The following is a 24212-nucleotide window of genomic DNA, read 5'->3' as shown; positions in this document are numbered from 1 at the left end:
TACACACAGCTTTTTAAGGAATTACTTCCTACCGGTACCCATACTTCACCTGGGTTGAGTGCAGCACACTGTGGATCAGTTTCTTGCTGAAGAAAATTACGCCATGGCTGGGATTCGAACCCACGACCCTCTGTTTCAAAGTCCGAAGACTGATCCACTCATGGGCCACAACGCTACCATGATACCATGACGGAACCTACCACAAAATACTAACTCGTGGATGGATTAAACTTAATCGATTGTGAGTCAGCCGAGTCATCTCCAATATAATATAGGCCCGCTACATTTTTTTTTCTGATAAGAAATTAACAAACAAAGTAATCAGTGATTAAAATTGATTCGAGTGTCTGAGAAAAAATAATTATTTGGATATTAGTTTGACAAGTTTTTAGTTTTATGAAGTAGTCCTAGTTCACAATATATTGGTAAATCAAATGAGAGAGCAGCGATTTCGTGATATTGTACGGGGGACGGCTGTTGTATATAAAATTTGGAAAAAAGGGTGGTTTGAAAGACTGGTCAATTGTCAATCGCGGGGTTAAACGTATATTCTCCAAAGATTTTATTTTAACTAGCCAAACTTCGTGTTTAGATATGTTTTTTGCCCAAGCTTTTTCCTCGAGGTCATATTCTGGCGACAATTTGTTTTGGGGCCAATTTGTGTAAATAAAGCCCACGAAAAAAAATTAAGGGTGTTATTTTGCACACAGAGAAAAAGAAACTCGTTTAGGGGTGTTTGGAAACAATTTAGTCACACATGTATACAGCAATACATGTAACTGCCCCCCCCCACCCCCGTGCGACATTTGCTCTGGTCGTTCCAGGAAAAAAATATCGAGCCCTCCCCCCCCCCCATAAGGGTTTTCACTTAATTATTAACGACATATTCCCATAAAAAAATATTTACTATGATTGTAGAAAGGGGGCCAGTACAACAGGGCCGGATAGATTTTAATCGAGCTTTTGGTTAAAAATAATGCAAAGATAAGGATTATGGTTTGTTAAGTTTTGTAGATAAGATTTTATGCAGATTTTCCATGGGAGTAATTGGAAATTCGGAGGAAATTTCATGGACTCCAAAACATCTTGGTAATTTTGGTAGATTAAAAAAAATCACTGGTATGTCGCCACCTGCGACCAATTACTGACATGTTGCTTAGAAACACTAAAGATCGATTGGATTTCAAGTTGAGAAGTAATTTGAATTTCGAAGTAGAACTAGTACTAGCCTAGTTAAAAGTTATTTCTTTAGTCTTGACCATGGATGAAACCATAATCAGCCGATAATATGGCTATGGAAAAACAGAGTGTCTTGAAAGAGACACACCACAGATCAGTGACTGCTCTGGGATACCACCCGCTTAGGCGTGAAATAGTTGCAGGATTTGAAGGTACGTCAGTGGTCCCACTAGCTGTTTTTTGTGTTAGCCGATACCCGTGGATTTGCTAACACAAAAGAAAGCTCGGCGCTAATGCAGTTTCGTACCGGCCGACTTCGAGCAAATTTCCCAGCAGTAAAGTTAGCTTTTTTACAAATATCATACTCATTCACATTCAAGCCAAGTTCAGGCATAATCCATTAATATAGCCTTGACCTTGTTCATAGAATTAGAATGAGGGTGGTAATGTATTCCTGCCCAATCCTGTTTCCTATCCTATCCTGGTTTATTTTGTCAGCGCTGGCACTCATTCAATGAACAAGGTTATGATATAATCTTGTTCTCAGTTATATCTCCATGTGTGGCAAAATAAAGGTGGCAATGTTTGGCTAATTTTCTCTTTTTGTTTAGGGCAAATGCTTGATGTTTTTACACTGACAGTTTCCATTAGCCTACACCTATTATTCATACAACTTGGCTCTTATTTAAATTTGATACTTTAAATCATTTTTTTCTTAATTAAAAATAGAGATCAAAAATAGAAAATTTTCTTGCCATATTACTTTCCACCAGTAGAGGGCGTACACAAAAATATTCCCAAAATTCAAGTTTTTGAGCGCTCTGGTGATTACAAAAATTAATCCCAAGTTACTAATGAAAAATAAATTGCAACTGTATGGAAATTAGTAATTTTGGTCACAAAAGTGATATTTTAATGGCTTCTTAAAGTGTGTGCTCTGGACACCATTGGCATACCATAGTCCTACCTGTAGATTCCCCACAGGCAGGGTGGTAGCACTGAACAAGTGAGCGCTGGTGACTTCTCCCATTGTTGACTAGCCAGGAGTCCGAGAGTAAAACTCATTTACTAATGTATGCTTACTCTCCACGAAGCCAGGGATTCCATCCCATTCATGATTCATCTGCGTGTACCGCCAAAAAGTCAGACTGAAAGTTCAACTTTTGTTTGCCCCCGACTCCCAAGATTTCTACTTTTAAAAGAAAAAGAGCTAGAGGATCTACTTCATTCCGACATTTCTACGCTGACGATTTCATTTTTAAACAAGAATTCATTTAAAAACGAGAAAAAATATGAAAAGACGGGGGAGACTTGCTCGATGTTCACGCCGCCATCTTGTTTCCCACTGTTCTGCGTCCGTAACATTGTACACGTCAAATTTCACGTATTATGAAATTAGGTTTATTAAAAAAAAATTTACCAAGAATCAAAACAATTGGATTGACAACTGATTAAGTGCGTTAGTTTTTTATTGCAATTTATTTCATCATAATGGAGACACATCATTTACACATGTATGAAAAATATCACAATTTATTATGATTTCCTGTAATAACCTAAGAAAAAAGAAAGTGGGGATAAGACATCATCAGCCCACCAAATGAATATTCATGATGATGTGCATATAACTGTTTTCACTAAATATTGATAAATTTTAGATTTCAATAACTTCGTTATTTGTTATGCAATTTTGATGGAATTTTCAGCATTTTGCTCTGTGAATTTTACTCTACATATTTTAAGCCTGGACCATCCCTTTAAGCTACATCTAGGCTCAAATAATTTGGTGTGTGTAATGCTACATGTAGCATGGATCCCAGGAAGCATATTGATTTTGAAGTCGAAAGGTCAAGGTCAGAGTGATGTGTTTACATCTTAACCCTTCTGAAATCCTTGTAAACACATCATGATAACTTTAGTTTACCTAATCCCAGGCTCATATAATTTGGTGTGTATGATAGGCCTACTAGCATGGATCCCAGGAAGCCTATTGATTTTAAGGTCAAAAGGTCAAAGCACCTAGTCATGTTGCCACTTTTCACTTTTATCGCTTAACCAATAACTCCATTTTCCGTGTTACAGGCGGCGTATTATGTGCTCGCCCTAGCGACACTTGTTAGAAATGTTGTCAGTAGACTAAATATACTTGTTGTCGTGTACATGTATGTAAGTTCTGAATCTTGCACACAGCTGTGAGAGGGTAGCAAAATACTTGCACTTTTAGCACCTTGGTCAAGCAGCTGTAGTTCCACAAGGTTCTCTTTAGGTCCAGTGTTGTTCATAATTATATTCTTTTGTTGTTTTTTTTATACAGATGGCTTCATTAAGATGTGGGAGGTGGAAGGCTACAAGCTCTCTGTCACCACTCATGAACATCAAGGCTGGGTCACTGACTTCCTCTACTGGTATGCAACATGGAGTACCGTACATGCACTAGTATTCAACCTGTTTTGGAGAACTTCCTCAAATATATAGAAATAGGGAATCTACCTTTAATAATTTCAGACCTCTCTCATTTCCAAGAGGAAATTCAGGGTTGTTGCCAGTATTGTTTTTATCAACACGCGTGCGGTGGAATTATGTGGCGATGGCAGTTTGCACTAGTATTCCACCTACCAACACTGCATGTAGTATTTAACGGAGCGATGAAAGATGGCCCTGTCTCTCAATCTGCCCTTGTACCATCCGACTATGGACTAGACCATTTGAGATGAGACCAAACAGGGAAGAAGTCAAAGCCAGAGACTTACATAGATCTAGTTGAGCAATCTAAACCATAGGTTGAACACTATTGCAATTCATTGCAAAAGGTCATCGCCGCATAATTCCATCCTCATCGATACAGTCGACAGATTGATAAAGAAAATACCGATAACAGATTACCCTGGAAATAACAAAGGTATGAAATTAAGATAAATTCCCTATGTCTAAATATTTCGGGGAATTTCTCAAAATCTTTGAATTATGCCGGGTTGAATACTAGTGCCAATGCGGTACTTTGGTTTCAAGATGTATTCCATTCATTAAAAACACAAAAAGAAAATTAAAAGTCATTGGGTACGTGGTATTCTAATTGCCATTGTTTATTTAAACCTGGGTTAACTTAGACCGCACTTATAGAGTGCCAGTTGTCACCCTATTCAAGAATAAGAATGATTCTTATACTGCTGCAAAAAGCTGTCAAAGAGTGAATTGAGCAGTGAAGTGGAAAAATACGAAAATATAAATATATAGTGAATTTTAATGAATTAGACTAGGTGGTACATTAAAATTGCCATGAATGTGTAAGACAAAATTAATATGAAGCCAGTATTCCATAGAAGTATGGTTTTGAAATTCTAGATTCAACTAGGGTTAAACATACATGTAGGTTTAATTATAAGTATACCACATAATGAGTTCACATAGAGAGGAAAGTAATCAAATGGAATTGAGGTGACTGCAAATTCACTGCAAAATGGTTTTGGAGGGGGTTCAGAAAATAGTGATTGGCATTATAATTACATTAATTATGGAAACTGTTGTTTGTCTTAGAAAGAACAAGCCTTTTTAATTGAATAAATTGTATATTATCACTTTTATTTAATTCCACAGGCTCTAAAACACAAACACCATGTTAAAAACAAAACTTTAAATCCAGTATTCCTAACTCTGGTTTAATTTGAAATCTGAAAGTTGTGGTTAATTCGTGGATAGCCAATAATAACAAAAATCTCTAACATTGGATGGTAATCTGTCAGCACATTGTTGCTCAGATCATCCATAACTGTCTTGGAATATGGTAATGAATAAAATACCGTAGTTTTCTTCAACATTCAAGCGACAGTGTTAACATTGAAAAAACCTTTTTTTAGCTTCCTATATTGTTAGCACAGATTTTAGACCATGCATGGCCTAAGATTTAAATTAATGTTGTTCTTTAGAATATGGGGCCAATAGTTTTGAAAACTATTTTTAGCTTAGAATCTGTTCACACTGTATTGTCTTTATGTCTTCTGTATACAATATTCATCTCTATTTTATTTGCCAAGAATAGTACATAGCATCATTCTATCATTATTGTATAATTTTATCAGAAATAATGATAACTCGATAGCTTACATTTTTTAACACAATGCATGTACATTTAAGATAAAGGGTCCTGTTGCATAAAAGTTTACCATAATAGTAACTGTGTCATCCAATGTTAGCTACCATGGTAACAAGGCTCAACAGCCAATCAAAATCATGGATTTCGATGAAGGATACCATTGGATGGCATATTTACTATAATGGTAATTTCTATGCAACAAGAAACTGATTGGTTTCCAACTGATCCCATTTCCTACCCACAATCTTGACTTCATTCTCTTAATTTGATTTCATACAGGCCAGAAGCCAAGGTAATGTTTTCATCGTCTAACGATGGGACAATCATCGCTTGGTCAACGGCAGCTGCAGTACACGATCACATCTCAGTAAGTTGTTTTCCTGAAACTATTAACATTTTAAAAATGACAAATCCTATGTGTAAACTCTCTATAGCTCCAACTTTTTAAATTTTTTAATCTTCAGATGCATTGATATTCATTATTTTTTTATTAAAGTAAGATAGAAATTGCTTTTTAATTGTCAACATTGTTTGAAGCTGATAGGTTGATAAATGACTCAAATGACAAAACTCATTTTTGATGTTTGGTTTGTCGTAATATCACCATACTTAATTATGTAGTTTACGCTGACTTTGACATTACTTTCCCTCCTTCATTGAACAGTTTGGTTCGCCTGTATACACTATGGCTTTAAATGTTAGGAGGCATCAGCTCGTCTGTGGCTTTAATGCTTGTATCAGGGTCTTCAGCTTAGATGAAAGTAAGTCTCGTATTCATAATTTTTTTGCTTTTATAAACTCCCGTTATTCTCTCAAGAAAAAAATCACATTTACATTTGTGTTAATTCAGATAATTTGCAAGAGGTTTCCAGTTCAAGTCTACTTTCTTTCCACTGAAAGGGACAAACAGATACATTCATTTATATGAAGTTAAAACAAATCAATAAGAATAAACTCATGAACAACGTGCTTAGAATTTCAGGTATACAGTATTGGAAACAGATGATCTGTATAAAGAGCAATGCTGAGCGCAAATCACCTTTGTAACAAAAATAAAAAAAGCAAGACATAAGTATTAAGAATATCAATAGTCCGCATGAAAAAATAAATGCAGACAAGGAAAGATTAAAGATATGTTCATATGTACAGAATTACTCATAAGAAACTGCATATTTATTCGATCACCAGCTCGAATTTACACAACAGATATATATTTATTAGAATGTATGTTCTTTTGAGAGTATATTTACTTTTTTTACAGAAAGACTATGTTTGTCAGGATACAACTTTTCTTTTACTGCTGTTATTTCTTATATTATTATTTCCTTAATGTTGATATTTCATTTTTTATATTTAAAATATTTTTGTATTGTTTCTAAAAGTTATTATTTTTAAACCTTGGGTATACTACTATACATGTACATGTCTCATTTCCTTCTTCTCTCTTTGTCTTTACATGCCTATTTCCTTTTTCTTTTTATCCCTCTCTTTCTCAGTTTTCCTTCTCCATCTTTCCCTGTTGTTTTCTTTCTTCTCTTTCACCCTTTTCTTTTCAATTTATTTCTATTTTGGGGCCCGTTGCATAAAACTTATGCCATAAAAAACTCTGACAATTTTTTTACCAGAGTTTGGCATAATTTTGGTTATTTGCCAGAGTTTTTTTTGGCAACATTTCTATGCAACAGGTCCCTGGGGCCTGTTGAATAAGACTTTTTACCTGAGAAAACTCTGGTGAAAACTGAAAACTAAGGTTAGTCTGATTTCTGCCATCGACTTTAACACATAGCAAAAACTCTGGTAAAAATAACCTGAGTTTTCTCAGGTAAACATTTTTATGCAATGTGTCCCTGGTGTTCCATTTCTACCCATTTTCTTTTCCTCGCATCCCTTATCACCTCTCTCCCCTTGCTGTAAAAAGAAGGGGAAAAAAAACCTTAAGTCTCATGCTTTTTATCTCTCTTTCCACTGCCACAGACAGAGAGAGTGGTCATCTAATAGATCTCAAATATTCCTACAACTCCAAGGAGCACACAGACATTGTCAAGTGCATCGTCTGCCTGGAGTCAAGGGTTTACTCAGCTGGGTAAGTAGCTTTCGGCAGTTTCGATCCAATCGGTTTAGAAGCAGTTGATCAACTTCTCAGATTTTCTAATGCTAAATGGGTGAAAACTCACTTGGTCTTTTATCAATTTGGTCTAAGAGTACTTTTTTTGAAGACACATGATCATCTCTTTTCGTTAAAAAAGAAAAAGTTTACACCATGATTCAGATACGAATTACCCAGGGAAGACAAAATTTATTACCTGCTGATGTTGCATAATGTCAATGGAAATGACCTTATGGTTTGCACCATTCAGATGCAAATCACTCAGGGAAGACAAGATTCATTACCAAATGACATTATGTAATGAAATCATGAAAATGAGGTCTTTAGATGTCCTTATTGTTCAGGATCAATTTAACTTAAACCTGTGCAGTTGGGATAATGGGCCCATACACCACTTTCTGACATTGTTTTTATTATTGTTTTTTTTTTCTGACTGATTTCACAGTTTCGACCAGAAGTTGATAATCTATGACTCCTCTTCATATCCCGGCAACAGAGGACTCAATCCTGTTTTCTGGTGAGTACACAGTTCCACAATTTATCATCTGATAATTTCTGTTCCATATCCCCCCACCCTCTCTCACTCTCTCTCTCTTTCTCTCTGTTTAGATGTAGAAGTCTTCATTATTCTGTAATTATTACACGGATATTATTTTTGCAGTCCAGAGACTTCAAAGTATATCTAGGTCCTGTTGCATAAAATTTTTGCCATAAAAAACTCTGGTAAATTTTTTTGCCAGAGCTTTTTAATGTGCAATTTTAAAAGGCATAAGGCAGAGTTTTTGTTCATTTGCCAGAGTTTTTTTTTTAATGGCAAAAGTTTTACGCAACGGGCCCTTGATGTAAAACAAAATTTAAAAATGAAACACTTATTCTCTTTATAATGTTTAAGATTTAGCATATATAAATGTAACTTTGTTATGCTAGTTCTCTTTTGTTGAATTTTTACGAATGTGTATTGTGATACATGGAATTTATTATTTTTTTCATTAATACATGTAGTTATGAATAAATCCTCATTAACAAAAATGTGTGTAATCACATTTTTCTATTGATTTTAGCCAGTAGCAATCAAAACTGGTAACTGTTCTAAGCACAATTTTGCTTTTAGATAAAATTGCTGTCTGTTCAGCAAAACCTGTGCACGTCAACTCGTTCTCTCATGTAACTGTATTACATGGTTTGTAGGAAGTGAGCTTTTAAGATTGTAGTGCTTATTAAGAGGTTCATTTTACAGTTAATCAAGCAAAATTATTACCAAAGACATACCATTGATAGGTTTGGAGTTCGTTTCATGAGTGTGACATTAGCATTACAGTTGAGCATGTGGTGTAGTCCCAGCCATTTTGAACCCTGAACCTTCTGATGTGACTACATTTCTCTTCTGTTTATTTTGTTACAGCAATCCCAAGGCCCATGATGCAGGTATATCGTGCCTGGTGCTTATAAGGGATTCAGAAAACAATACATGGTGAGTCAGAAGATAAAATTTGTAATAATGATGATAACAATATGGTTATTACAATGGTGATAATAATTATGATGATAATGATAAAAATAATGATGATAATAATAAAAATAATTATAATGATGACAATAATGATAATTATATAATAATGATAATTATAACAATAGCTGGCTTTATTAAGCGCTCTTTTGCCTGAGGATACAAAGTATGTGCTACTATTATTACCGCTATCCAGCTTTAGCTAGAGCTACAACTTCATACACATTGCTCAGTGCATTCAAGGAATCGGTCTTACCACGTACCCATTCACCTCACCTGGATCAAGTACCAAAAAAATTGTGAATCAACTTCTTGCCAAATAAGATTGCCCCTGAGACGTAGTTCAAAATACAAGTTATTTCCAATGCTTTTCCAAGAAATCATTACTGACATATGATCATATTTTTTTCATGAAGGCTTGTGACTGGATCTTTCGACAAGGTGGTCAAGATCTGGTCGCAGGATGGCAAGCTGACCCACCGACTGGATGGCTTCCTAGGAACCATCACCGACCTTTGCTACGTACCAAAGAACAAGACCTTGTGGATATCCTCTGGAACTTCACCTGTAGCAGCCCTCTATGATCCCAAGTCAGGAGAAAATGTGAGTACATTTGCAGGACTTCCAACTACATGTACTTAATTTGTGAACAACAATCATTTTGTTTTAAAGTGGAAGTTCACTCAGACGATAATTTGCAACTTCAAGAGCAGAATAATTAGATAATAGTATTGGCAAAATTTTAATAAAAATCCTTCAAAGAATAAGGGTTATGAATTTTGAATTTTTTTATATGTGACATCATATTTGATTTTTAAGGGATAATGATGAATAAACATGATTTTCTCATAGAAGTGTGTATGAAATGAATGATGTGTGCTATGATATATTAACCCCTTAAATGAAATCACTTTCATATTTTTTCAGATTTCAAAATCTACACGAACCCACAATCCTCTGTTTCAAAGTTTAGACACTAAATCCACTGGGCCACAGTGCCACATTGATAAATATTTTTCTGGTATTTTCTTAACCAGGTTTCTGATTTTATTGGCACCTTCCAAGACGAGGAGAACGAGAAGTACCATCTTCAGCATATGAAGTATTTCCCTGAACTCAGTCAAGCAATCGGTAAGTGTTTGGATTCAGACAGTGTAATAGTAATAATTGTAGCTAGTTCTTCTATCGCGCATAACACATTATGAATAACATCTCTATGCAATTCCAAAGGACTTGGAGATTATTACCCTGGCTGTAGCTCAAGCAGCTTTTACGCGCTCTGCATTTCAAGGAATGAATTCCTGCCAGGTACCCATTCACCTCAACAGGGTTGAGTGCAGCACAATGTGGATTCATTTCTTGCTGAAGGAAACTTGGCCTGGCTGGGATTTGAACCCACGACGCTCTGATTCAAAGTCTGAAGACTAATCCACTGGGCCACGACGCTCCACAACTACTTTCCTGCTGTACTACTTAAGGAGGGAGGTACTCTATCACCAGGGCCCATCTTATATATGGAAAGCCAACAATGGCAATTTCTATTACGTTTGTTCTAAATAATTTCTAACTATGATGTATGTTCATACATTTACTGTTTTCTTGCAAATTCAGTGTACTTCTCTTCGTTTACAAAGGATACTATGCAAATTTTCATAGAAAATATTATGAAGTTGATGGATTTCCATAAAGTTGAGGTTGATCTGATCAATTGCAACTCTTTATAAGATGGTACCCAGGTCTACACCCAGCTGGCCTAATCCCATATTTTTCAACAATTAGTTCTTCTGCCAAGAATTTGGTCTGATTTGCCGCTTAGGCTATGCCCATTTCGTCCTTAGACCACTCGGTATTTTACCACTTAGTCAAAATTTATTGAACTATTTGGGATATGAGGTGAACTTTGGATTAGACTAAATGACAATTAGCCCAAGCAATTGATTAGACCTTGGGGTGGTTGAACCAAGGGCACGAAGATGAAATTGAGTGATTTACAGGAGTACATGTGTTTGGATATAAGATATCAAGATAAAAATTGATATATGTACCAAAATACCTCAGAAAGTTTGGAAAATGTTGCTTGGAATTATATAGAAATCAAATTTTGTACGAAGTTAGAGTATTCCTTTGACTAAGCACTTTTAAACCCCTTTTTCACCTATTAGATAAGATAGAACTGCTCATGAAGTGCTGGTCACTTTTAATTCTGTTATCATAAATGCATTGTTTACATTTCAATTTCTGTACGTTTCCTTTGTTTACTTCTTTTCTTGTCACGTTGTAGCAAGTAGCAGTAGAAGACACATCTTAATGTGGAAATACAATCCTCAAGGATGCATTACAACTCTCAAATGTAAACACGCTGTTGAGTGTCTCACCTACAGTAAGTTACAGTGCTATTCATCTTGATTAGTTTCAAGTCTGAACACACCCAAATATTGATTGCTTCTGATTGCAGTATGCATGTTAAACCACATAAGGTGCATTACAACTCTCAAATGTAAACACGCTGTTGAGTGTCTCACCTACAGTAAGTTACAGTGCTATTCATCTTGATTAGTTTCAAGTCTGAACACACCCAAATATTGATTGCTTCTGATTGCAGTATGCATGTTAAACCACATAAGGTGCTTTATAACTCTCAAATGTAAACATGGTGTCTAGTGTCTTACCAACAGGAAGTTACAGTGCAATTCAACTGGATTAGTTTCAAGTTTGAACCCACCTTTCATTTAGGTGGTAAAATACCTTTTTTTCTGTTTAATGTATAACCATATATGATACATTATAACTTTCATCTCAGATTTCAGTTTGCTGTCAATTGTTATTCCTCTGAAAAAATCACAAGACTCAACTATTTTTAAATTTAAATGCTCCATGTAGTACCCCTGTTTCATGGTTCAATACTTTTCTTCAGGGAGCATTACGTCTCTCAAAAGAATACATGCTGTCTCAGATCTGCATTAAAGTCTGCCACACTACTACTATATATTTAGACAATCATATTTTCCCTTTAATATTTTACAATTTAAGTGTCTTCTGTGTATCTTAAGGCCACCACACACCTTACGACTGTTTCGTGATCCGATTTTTGAACAAATCACATTTTGCTCATTTTCTGAAAATGTGAATGGAATATATTTTATTTGAGGTTAAAATTTATTGAAAGACTACTGATATAACCGTTTGTAAGATTGTAAGCTTTTATTTTGGAGCAAAGGCCAAATTAGTGTCAAATCGTAGCCAATCTTAGGACTGCTGTGACATCATTACGACTAATGGTTGAATTTGCTTTTATTCTAAGAAGGATGATAGCATAGTCACAGATTTAAACATAGGTATTCATACGATGATTTAGAACATTACACAGTAAGATATTTGATATAAGCATCAAATTCTACCATATTTTATTTCAAAATTGAGTCACAGACCAATCGTAAGGTGTGCGGTCACCTTAACATGCTTTATTTAGGTCAGTATCAAACATAAACCCAACGTGAAGAAAGGAGAGTGATGCCTACCTACAAAGCAGCAATAGTTCAATGAAAATTCTGTAGAGTATCAATGTTTCATCATTTTTCATTTTCTGCTTTTATTAGCCAAGAAGGACCCGATTCTATTCTTTGATGGCGGGAGTGATGGTCAAGCCAATAATTGGGAAAGATTGCAAACTAATCACTTCATGTACAGGTTAGTCAATTGGAATTGTTTTTTCTATCTCTCTTCTTTCTTGCCTAATCAGCCTAATTGCTCTGTAATCATACAGGCTGAAAGCATGGCCTTGCATGCGTTGGTGATCAGTGTCAGAGATGCTGGCGCATTTCTGACAACTCCGTTTACGCTTATGCCTATATCCTCTTTATGAGGGCGCTATGAGATTGTGATGTCATATGCATTAAGGTCTACATGCTGCCCCCTCACTTTAAATGAACCAGGATATGTAACATTCCCAGTATTTTCTAGTTTCTTGGCTTTGCGTTCGACTTTCTATCTGTGTATGTTTCTTTCTCTTCATTGTTTTCTTGCTTCATCAGCTCTTTTTTATTTTGACTGCTCCTCCAAAAAGATCCTTGAACATATATAAATCAGAATGATATCTTTGAAAACTGAGACAGGTATGAAGTAAAGCCCACCTTATGAAGTGAAAAGTTAGGATTTACAGTCAATTATTACAAGTCTTTGGCCCGTATTCTGAAGACAGATGTAACTGAGACCATGGTCTAAATGTAACTCTGTGCTAAAATTATGGGAAGCCAAAAGCGTCAAAATTTTTTATTAAGTTGTATGTTTCTTATGAATACTGTTCTCTTTTTTGATTCAACAATGGTGAAGACAATCATCTATTTATACTTCCTAGACAATAATGAATGATTTGAGAGCCAAATGAGCTGAAATATGATATCTCTACTGTTAGTGATTTATATAAGAATTGGCTTTTCATACTTAAACCACAACCTTAAACCCGAGTTCAAGAATTAAGCAGGAAAAGACTGCAAGACTGCCCCAATGTGACTTCATTTTTAATCATTTGGATAACTCAATGTCCCATTATTGACCCACAGCCAAGAGACATTCCTGCTCACCGAAGCCAAAACCAAACTTGCCCAGTTGAAGAACCAGAAGCGAGAGGAACGTCGCCCTCTTGTGAGCGCGTTTGTGCGCAGCCTTCACAACCCGACTCCAAGCAGCTACTCGTACAGCAAGCCCAGCCAAGGTTCCACGTCAACGTACAAACACAGCAACTCAGCATTACTAAAAGCACTCTTTGTGGAATCACTGGACTTACTGCTACTTGGCTCTGAAGATGGTAACATCTGTAAGTATCTCATCAATCTTTGTTTCTGACTTTTCTTCTAAGAGGTAAAGGGTATTAACTTATTTTCATTAAACTTAGGTGAATTTTAGTGTAAACGGGCTAAACAAAACAAAAGAGAGGAAAAGGTCTGAAAATTTTAGTATAAAAAACCCAAACTACCGTATAAGGAATGTCAGGCACTAAAGCTCAGAGCCATGTCTATTTCATGAACTTGTAGAAGTGTGGCAGCATCCGTCATTATCACATTAATTTCTACCTCTTAATCATATTCATCATAGAGCAATTCTTTTTAAAATGTACATCAGGGTCTCATAAAACAGGTTAGCAATTAATAGTACGCTTGATTTTTATGATTGAATCGACATTGTAGCCAATGTAATCAATCATAGAAAACTGTTATATGATCATTGCTTAGCTTGGTGTTATGGGTAACTGATCCTTATTTTGCTCCATTCTTATTTCACTTCATGACCTAATTGGTATGAACTAGAGAACAAATCATTTCAAAAAGGTTAATTCTATAGATTTGTTCGTTTGAAATTTTTCATTTCAATTTCTATACTCTTTAGACATCTGGGGTTTCGACGATGCGGCTGTCAACGCACTCCGAAACATGAAACCCTCAAGCAACGATGATCTTCTCAAGAAATACCGCATCCTCCTCGCAAACAACTCAACGGAATCGGGATCAGACAACTCATCAGAATTTGAGGAGACAATATCATTGGAAAATGCAGAGGTAAGGGTTATGTGGATGTGTTGCAACAAACTCACAAATTTGTGCTATAGGATAAATCTTTGGGAAGAGGGGGGGGGGGCTGACAGGCTTGACAGAGCTGCCAACCAGTAAGTTTTTGGCATATTACGTTTTGCAAGTCTCTATTTCATTACACTGTCACAAATATGTTTATTGGATCAATGTAATTTCAGGTAACTTCTTTTTTAATCATTTTGTTAAAACCAGGGTGAGATATACACATGTTTCAATGTTGTTGTTGTTTTTTCCATCTGCAAGAGCAGTGCGTATTTAAGCTGGCACGCAGCTTGAGTGCGGCGATGAGCGCGCACCACTCATTTTATTATGAAATTCATTTTTTGGGGGGGGATACAGTCTTTTTTATCACAGAATACAATTATTCATTCCCAGAGGTTGGCAGGTCTGCGTCAACAAGATACATTATGTATCAAGTACCAAAACATGCAATGCAGTAGAATTCTATCTACACACATTGAGTAGGAAAGTTGAAAATGAGTAATATCATGAAATCCTTGCCATATTCAATCTTTCTTTCTTATTCATTTACTTTAGACGGATTCAGTGACAAACCGTGTAGCCGGCTTCGTGTGTAAGAACGTCCTGTCTGGCCACAGTAGCTGTGTAACAAGCATGTTTCTTGTAGGCAGACAACATGGCTATGGCACTACATACTTGGTAAGATTACACTTCAGCCAAATTTAGTTTATGCTCTTATCATTTTCAGAAGGGCAATGCAGTTGATCATGAAGAGGATATTGCCTTCAGCATACTTCTTTTTTTCCCTTTATGAATCTCGAGAACAATTTACCTTCAACCTCTAGAAAGTGTAAATTTATTAGAAAAGCGGTGTTGCTGAGTATGTCCTTCTGGCTTAAATCATGATTGCAGGAAAATGAAAAGTGGGTGCTTATTTTGGATGATGTCAGTTAGATTGTAACTTAAGCATGTGACAGGATTCCCATCATGGAAAATTATTTTGCTTTTTTTCCAGTCATGGAAAAATCGGGGAATTAGATATAAAGAAAATTCCTCAAATAAGGGGAAAATGCCTCAATTGAGGGAAAAATCAGGGATTTTTTATCAGCCCGAAAGCACGGTAGTCAGTCAGACTCTGTATATTTTGTTGCATACTAAAACAACATCCATTGAATGACTGGTTTTGGTGGTACTAATTAGTTTTACATTATTGTTTTTTATACTGAAAATACATGTACATGTAATTCACTGTAACAACTTAGAAAACATGCGAAACTGGGAATGGGTTTGAATAATTATTAGGGAATTTTTAAACTTCATCAGAAAAAAATCAGGAATTTTGTTTTCTTGAAAAGCTGGGAACCCTGTGTGAGGAAATGGATTTTTGTGATAATTTGTATGTTAATAGGTTCCAAATGTTGCTATATGAAACTGAATATTAATTTGTTATCATATTGTGAATGATGACTACCAGTGGGGAGTGGGAATGGTGGCAGGGGTTAATCCCCCTTCCCCATAAAATCATTTCAAGTAGTTGAAGGGGATAACAAAAAAGTTGACATATGACTATCAAATAAGGCGGTCTCGTTCCTGTTGCTATGTATTACCCTACTCATTTGATTGAGAAACAAAAGATGTCATCTTAAAGGGGGTGTTGCAAGATTATATTTTCAATCAATTGCAAATATTCTGTTGAAATTTTACAATTGATTGATAACTTTTAACTACAGGAAAGCAGATTACACTCCTTGCTTCAAGAATCACATTCACAAATTTACAATTAATCGCATGATATATGATTGATTTAGGGACCAAAAACAGACTTGCGATTGATCAGAAGTTTCTTGCAATGCCCCCATGGGCCTGTCTTGCCCATTGGCTCTGCTCCTGGTTTCCATGTCATGACTCTGATACTGAAAAGTGAACACTTGCAAGGTTTTAACCGCTCCCATCAGTGACACTGGTGTATTGGTTCAGTTGGTAGAGCGTCCGTCTCACAACCAGGAGGTCGGGAGTTCAAACCCCGGCCGCGTCAGACAAAAAAAAACATTAAAAGATAGGAGTTGCTGCTTTGACGTTCAACGATCAAAGGGATAGAGCCTCTACGATCTGGCGCTGCACAGCGGCTGCCGGGCCCACGATCAATTGGGGAAGTATTTCATTTCGTGTCTATATCGAACAATGAAATATGGATTTTCATCTTTTTTTTTCATGAAGAGATTTTCTTTCAAATTCTTTTTGCATCAGGTAAGCTCTGGTTGGGATCGGAGAATATGCATCTGGGACTTGGAGAGTGGAAGGTAGGTTTCCGATCATCATTTTCTGGAAATTATTCCTTGTTTGAAAGAATATTAGGGGACAATTTCATAAGGACTTTCATGCATGGCAACCTGCTTCGCTACATGTTTACATTACTATTGTGGTCTGAATGTATTAGGTAGTAAATTATTATGTTGTCATTCAAGTGGGTCTGTATAATGAGACTACACTGCTCAGATGGTGAATTATGGGAAATGAACTTGGCCAGATATGGGTAGTTGAGGCCTTGAGGTGAGGATATTAACCCTACTGGTTCGTTTGCCCTTTATAATGTACAAGTTCCATTGGTAGGCATTCCTATATCTGATCATCTTGTATTATTGTTCCCTGCAATCTGATAAATCATCATTATGCATTTGATTTTACCAGGAAGACGTTTGATATCACATATTTTCTGACAATAGCCATTGTAAACATGCAATTGAGCAAATACATTGTGGGTCATTGTGATGTCACTGCGCATGAAAATAGATGGTAATTTCGAGATATACATGTATAGTCTGTGGCAACTCACATTTTTGGGGATTCATACTTTGTAGACCCCTCTAATAACATCTTTTTAGCTGATTCCCACCGTACAAGTTTTTATTAGGCTCGTCTAATACTATGGTCAAGAAACACAGGTTTTTTAATGCGTCGGTAGGACTTGTAAGGATGCAGTTACTGTGGATATAAATCTTACACAGTTCCATAGTTAACTTATGTTCACAAAACCTACCAATACACTAGTGCCTGGGTATCATTTGTATGTTAAGACTATTATTTTTTCTGGTTGGGGTTGTGTAAGACATTTCTCAGTTATGGTATTGATCGGTAAAACAATACATCATTTTGTTTTCTATTTCCTAGATTGGTTGATAGATTTAGGAATGTCTCTGAAGATGGAATGGACATTGAGGAGCTTGCTTGCGATGGTATCGTCATTGACATGGATTACAGTCATTGCAGGTTTGTATAAACATATGACTATCATCATGTGATAGTCATTTCAATTTCTTACACAAAGAGCTAATTCTCTTTCAATTTACAGTCATTGTAGGTTTGTATAAACGTATGACTATCATCAAGTGATATTCATTTTTTTTCTTACACAAAAAGCTAATTCTCTCTCAATTTACAGTCATTGTAGGTTTTTTTAAACATATGACTATCATCTGATAGTTATTTCAATTTCTTACATGAAGAGCTAATTCTCTCTCAATTTATTAGTATCTGAAAACCTTTTTTTTTCTCTTTTCTTTCTTCCGGTTTGTTTTCATTGCAAATGCACATTTTAGAAGGGGAGAAAGGGGTAGATAGAGAAAAAGAAGTGGGAAGAAGAGGAAGAAAGAAGATTGGAAAGAGAAGAAGGTAGAAAAGATGGAGGAGGGTAGGTTGGAAAGCAGATGAAAGAGAAGAAGAAGAAGAGAAAGAGGAATAAGAAGGAGAAGAAGAAAAAGAATTGGGAGGAGGAGACAAAGAAGACAAGATATTAGAAGAGGGTAGTGACCAAGATGTCATCGTTAAGTCTTGTTTTAGTCATTCAGATGATATTGTATTGACAAGAGAAGGAAAAAATGCTGAAAAGGAATGAAAGGAGAATGGGCATGAATAAAAAGGAGAAGAAGAATATAAAACCACCACTTCCATTAACCTTTGTATGCTAGGAACGAGTTTGCCTGCGCTTCCGGAGACAAGATGGTGTACATCCGGCACTTCAGCGAGGTTGGGACTGAGATGACCTTGAGAAACACACTTCAAGGTCATGAGGGAGAGGTCACACAGGTCAAATGGAGTGACTTCACAGCGAACTGGATCACTTCATCAGAAGATGGGACTATTCGACTATGGGTATGTTAACAGATGGACTCCTAGGTCCTGTCTTACAAAGAGTTACGATTGATCCCATCAACCTCAGCTATGGAAAGCCAACAAGGTCAACATCTAAAATGCATGTTTGTTCGAAATATTTTGTAGATAGGACGTATATTCATACATTCATAGTTGTCTTGACAATTCAGTGTGCTTCTCTGTGTTTACAAAGAACATTGTGCAAATTTCCTGAAGAAAATATTTTTTACATTGATGCATGTATATACTTGAGGTTGATTTGAACTCTTTGCATGAAAGTTAACATTATGGTAACTTGCATGGAATCCTTGATTTTGATTGGATTATCGTTACCGTGGTAGTTGCCATTGGATGGCAAAGTTAGCAAAATGGTACCTTTTATGCACTGGGATCCAGGGCCCCACCTCACAAAGAGTTGTGATTGATTCAGTCAATCTCAACTATATGGACAGCCACCATCATCATGATTTTTCCTTCGGGAAATGTGCACAATGTTCTTTGTTAACAAAGAGAAGCACACTGACTTTTCAAGACGATGAATGAATGAATGAATATACATTATATCTAAAAAATATTTTGAACAACCATTCAGAGTAGATGTTGACGTTGCTGGCCGTCCATAGTTGCGATCGATTGGATCAGTCGCACCTCTTTGAAGACGGGGCCCAGATTGACTTCTTGGTTTGGAACACAAAGGTTAGCAATTGATCGTACGTTTGATTTTCACGATTACTTGTACATCGTAGTCAATGGAATCAATGGAACAAAATTGTTCTACGATCATTACCAAGCTTTGTGGTACGGGCCCCGAGGCCCCGTCTTACAAACATCCAATCGACTTCAACTATAATTACGGAAATTCATCATTGTCATAATATTTTCTCCATGAAATTTGCAAAATGCCCTTTTGTTAACAAAGAGGGGCACTCTGGATTGTCAAATAAACAAATGTTATGAGTATATACATGTAGCATACCTTGAAAATATTTTGAACGAACATGCATTTAATATGATGACGTTGCTGGCTTTCCATAGTTGTGGTTGGTCGGATCAATCGCAACTCTTTGTAAGACGGGGCCCTGAACTACATAATTTTAAATGATTGGGATTTATAAGGGATTTCCTAGTTATCAAGGCCAAATGGATGAAAAATGTTTTCTTGGATATATGAATATTTTTCTCAGATATGCTCAAACATAATTGCCTGTTTTGGTGAGATCTGTAAATAATTGGAACAAATATCCAATAAAATGACCTTGGTGTTTGTGCATATGAATATAAACTTAATGCCAAATGGTTCTGTGAAATTGCTGAGAAATGAGGAACATGAGCATGCTATTCCAGCTAGGTGTAGGGGCAGGGGTTAAGCAGTTTTAATACACTGTCACTTATATTTTTATCTGTGTTGGTGATCTTCATTATGCGTGTGTTTTTTGCTAGAGTTCACGAAGCTCAGTTTATGTAACTGCACCAAATCTTGATCTATGATGATATTGTGACAATCACCCTTGATTTTACAGACTTTTTCATGAAGTCATTGTCTGATGCATGTACTTGTACTGAGAGTATAATATAGTTGGGAACCAGGTCAATTTCTCAAAAGCAGGCAAACAAAATCCGAGCACATTTCCTATTTAATAATTTTGTTTTATTTTGTTTTGTTTCAGAGTGCTGATGGAATGACGTGTGAGCAGGTTATTAATACCCACGGACCAGTCTCCTCTATCTGCCTCGATAATGTTTCAAAGTGCGTCGTGGCAGGAGTTCACAACGTCATCAAGTAAGTTTCCAGCATTTCTTGGCTTGCATGACATAGCAGACAATAGGTAATGATTGAGTATATGAATGTAAAAAGGCCCAAGTCCATAGGAGGTCATTTCGAGAAAATCGTTTTAAAAAAACATATTTTTTTTACATTTGGATAATTAAAAGTATATTTGGCCAAAAGACATCAGAGAACATCATAAAAAAAATTTAAGTGTACACTTTTTATGAGCATTAATATTCACATTACTTGTGGGCAGAGCCGTTTGTCTGGTGGATTTGGGTCGTTTCTAGAATCATATGGAGTCATTCTTACATTCACATACATTGTAGATTTCTGTAGTAAGTAGTCAAAGTAATGAGATCGGGTGCTATGATAAGAATGTAAGAAAAGCCCAAGTCCTGGCTATGACTTTTCTTACACTCGTACCAGATTTTCTCCTTTATTTAAGCCATTTCTGAGATGATTTTAGATACATTCTTTATACACAAGATGAGTCATTGGATAAGGAACAATTTCCCATATTTAACTCAATTTCACCTGAAATTGGAATTGGGCCATTTTTATATTTAGATACTCAATTATAAAGTTCTGGACTCCGTCTTACAAAGAGTTATGCTTGATCCGATCGACCTCAACTATACGGAAGTTCATCAATGTCATAATTTTTTCTACAAGGAATTTGCACATATATTTTCGTAATGGGAAGAAGCATACTGATTAGTGAAGAAAGCAATGAATGCATCAATATACATCATACCTACAAAAATATTTTGAACAAACATACATTCTAGATGTTGATGTGGCTGGCTTTCCATAGTTGTGGTTGATCGGATCAATCGCAACTCTTTGTAAGCCAGGGCCCTGAAAGTAGGTTACTATAGATATCAGGGCAGAAAGAATTTCTAATAATGACAAATTTGAATGTACAGTTCATCACATCTCCTAGCAAGTTTGAACCTTTATTTATCTACATGTACATTTGCCACTCTCCACCCGTGTGTTGTAAATTGGGACACAGTTGGAAGTGTTAGTCATATGCTCAAGCCCGTGATCAGGGTAGCCGTTCTAGAAGCTGTTAATGCTATGCTGCGCTTAGAAATTGATGATATACGGTACATGTGTAAATGTTGCATATTAATATGATTTATAATTGATAATGAATCCACTTTTTATTTCTGTCTTCTATCATTATAGAGTTAAGATAAGATGAGAGATTGCCTTCAATGATGGCTTTTCCGCAATAGCTGGATTTATTGCATTTTCTACAGAATCAAAAGCGCAACTATCATTACCTGGGCATTAGCTTAGATAAGATATTGCTTGAATTTAGAAGTAACATAACTCTACCATTCTATCTCCCTCTATCTCTCTCTTTCTCTTCCTTTGATAGGGTTTATAACCCAAGCAAGAACAAGCTTCTCCAGACCAACTTTGGACACACAGATTCTATTCGTTCCATCATCCATGTTCCAGAAAGAAGCCAGGTAAGCCTAGTTTTAGGCCATTGAATACTGTATTGATTGTGTTAAGGTATTAATATGTTTTTTTTTCCTAATACTCTAGCCTGACTTTTCTCAGGCATAGGACTCACTGGGTGGTATTTTATTATTAAATCTAGGTTTAACCCGAGTCTGAACTAGAATTTTAAACCACAATTCTATGGAATGCTTGGGTTTCATGATACCTTGTCAATCTTATCAGCATAGACCAATTAATTCATTAAAATTCTTTTGTGTGTGTGTGTGTGTATTTTTGAATGCTTCCCATATCACGACGCAATTATTGTGTGATAACTTTTTGCAGCGGGATAAGAATTATATTTTGTTTTAATTGGTGAATAAGTTGACAATTGGCGCTCCGTAGAAGAGTAGTCTAGATTTAATCCTAGTCAAATTTAGAATTCAGAGACCAAATCTCTGTGTAATTCTGGGTTCCATGATTTGATTTTGTTCTCAGCAAAGATAATGTACCCAATTAAATCATTAAAAATTCATTTTATAATCATTCCCATTTATTCCCATTGAACAAAAAATGGGCGGGAGTTGGCTCAGTCGGTAAAGCATCTGCCTGTCAACAAAGGTCATGGGTTCGAATCCACCCCAAGCGGATGACTGAAGCCTGCATTGTGTGTAAACGTGTCCCTCCCCTTGTTCCACTCCGTCCTCTGGATAGGAGTGTTAAAATGGAGGCCCCGTGTAGAGAAGACCTTTGCACGTTAAGAACCTACTGCACTATTCGTATAGAGTAGGGGGAAACCCCGCTGTAGTGGTCCACCTGCATTCCCCCTAATCAGTTATATCGGGAAAAGATAACATGAGTGATTCAGCTCGATGGCACAAGTGATGCCAAACAAATAATACTAAAAATAACACTTTTTATTATATTCATATTTTCCTTCTTTTTTTTTGCAGTACATATCAGGATCCTGGGACGGCACATTGAGAGTATGGAACGCATACCGGGTAGCTACCCGAAAAAAGAAGGCTGCTCGGATGGAGGAGAAGAGGGAGAGCATCTCGAATTTCAAGAACAAGAATCAACCAAATTATCTGATTGAGGATGAGCAAGAACTATAGCACTGTTCGCTCCAAATATGGTTTGAAGCAAGAATGAGATACTACAGGGGGGGTAGGTGGTGTTTCACAAAGAGTTTAGTCTGACTTAATATCGCACTTAAATTTGCAGTTGTGAGTGATATGGAAGCATAACTGCATTGGTCATATCCTGGGGAGCGTTTCATCAATATTTTCATCCAACAAGTTGTCAGATCTGACATCTTTCCATGATTTTGATTAGCTGAGAGGCACTGTTCCTATGGTAACTGTCGGATAAAATGGGACTTGTCGGATAAAATGTCCGACAAGTGCTTTCATGAAACGCTCCCCTGGGCAGGAGTGCGCCGTACCTCTTCATCATTAACTCACGTTGAATATTAAGTGCAAATGGGCACTTAACTTTAGTCAGACATATGGGATGTTGCAAGAAACTTGCAATTGATTGCAAGACGATTTTACTACCCCAAATCAATCATAAATCTTGCAATTAATTGCATATCGACTTTTGATGGCTGGTCTACTTGTATCATTAAGAATTAATTGATTTCTTTTATTTAAAATTATACTGTCACTTGTAAATTTGCAACTGAAATGTTCAATTGATTACAGATATTTTCTTGGAACACCCCTAAGTCTTATTTCTTTGTGAAACACCCTTTTGATGGAGTAGAAATACTTTGATGGAACATAGTAGCAACTCGTAGGTAACAGATAGCTAGCTTGTTAACCTATATTAGCAATTAGACTAGCAGTTAGACCAACTCAAATAGATTGAAAGGAGTACTCTTTAGATAATGACAATCAATGGTATAGATAGTGAGAGAAAGAAAGTGTGGGGTAGAGATAGGTATGGAGAGAGAAGTAGCGATAGGGAATGAAAGAGAGACTGATAGAAGAGAGAGAGAGAGGATGAGAAAAAGTGCCTTGAGCACATAGTCCTTGTGGATTTGGCGATTTAGAAATACTCTACAGTATATTTTTTTTAACAGAAAGGGTAGAATAGAGTAATAAATGAATTAGTAAGAAGTGCAATAAAAAAGATATAAAATAGAACAGAAGATAAAAAAAACAGAGAAATAAAATAAACATACACAGTGGATGAAAAATTGAATGAAAATTAAATTCAATGGTTTTTAATTCACCAGTGGGTGTGAAGTAACTTTAAAACAGCTGTCATATTTGCACACAGGTTCAAAGAGACACATAAGAGATGCAAATAGCATGTCAATAGCTTTTGATTGATAGTTCATATTTCATATAGAGTAAGGATAAAAGCAAAGAAGTGGTAGTTATTCAGCTGTGTTTGGAATA

At 36.1% G+C, this 24212-nt stretch overlaps 1 protein-coding gene across 1 annotated transcript; it reads left to right on the top strand.

Moving 5' to 3' along the window:
• Window positions 1-1221: 1221 nt before the first annotated feature.
• Window positions 1222-23145, top strand: LOC121420115 (uncharacterized WD repeat-containing protein alr3466-like). Its single transcript, XM_041614649.1, has 20 exons — window positions 1222-1391; window positions 3494-3584; window positions 5549-5636; window positions 5934-6030; window positions 7244-7352; window positions 7822-7893; window positions 8779-8847; window positions 9300-9486; window positions 9921-10014; window positions 11165-11263; window positions 12480-12570; window positions 13443-13696; window positions 14266-14435; window positions 15006-15128; window positions 16677-16729; window positions 17598-17696; window positions 18395-18578; window positions 20246-20358; window positions 21737-21830; window positions 22758-23145. The coding sequence occupies exons 1-20, from the start codon at window positions 1289-1291 to the stop codon at window positions 22920-22922; spliced, it is 2355 nt and encodes a 784-aa protein (XP_041470583.1). The 5' UTR covers window positions 1222-1288; the 3' UTR covers window positions 22923-23145.
• Window positions 23146-24212: the final 1067 nt, after the last annotated feature.

Source organism: Lytechinus variegatus, chromosome 8, assembly GCF_018143015.1.
Source record: "Lytechinus variegatus isolate NC3 chromosome 8, Lvar_3.0, whole genome shotgun sequence".
Taxonomy (NCBI): domain Eukaryota; kingdom Metazoa; phylum Echinodermata; class Echinoidea; order Temnopleuroida; family Toxopneustidae; genus Lytechinus; species Lytechinus variegatus.
The sequence above is the reverse complement of the archived record's forward strand: the minus strand, read 5'-3'. Positions and strand labels throughout refer to the sequence as shown.

Coding starts and splice junctions, on each gene's coding strand:
- LOC121420115 (XM_041614649.1), top strand. CDS start 1,289: ATGGCTATGGAAAAACAGAGTGTCTTGAAAGAGACACACCACAGATCA. Junction 3,585..5,548: donor GTCACTGACTTCCTCTACTG/GTATGCAACATG, acceptor GATTTCATACAG/GCCAGAAGCCAAGGTAATGT. Junction 10,015..11,164: donor TGAACTCAGTCAAGCAATCG/GTAAGTGTTTGG, acceptor GTCACGTTGTAG/CAAGTAGCAGTAGAAGACAC.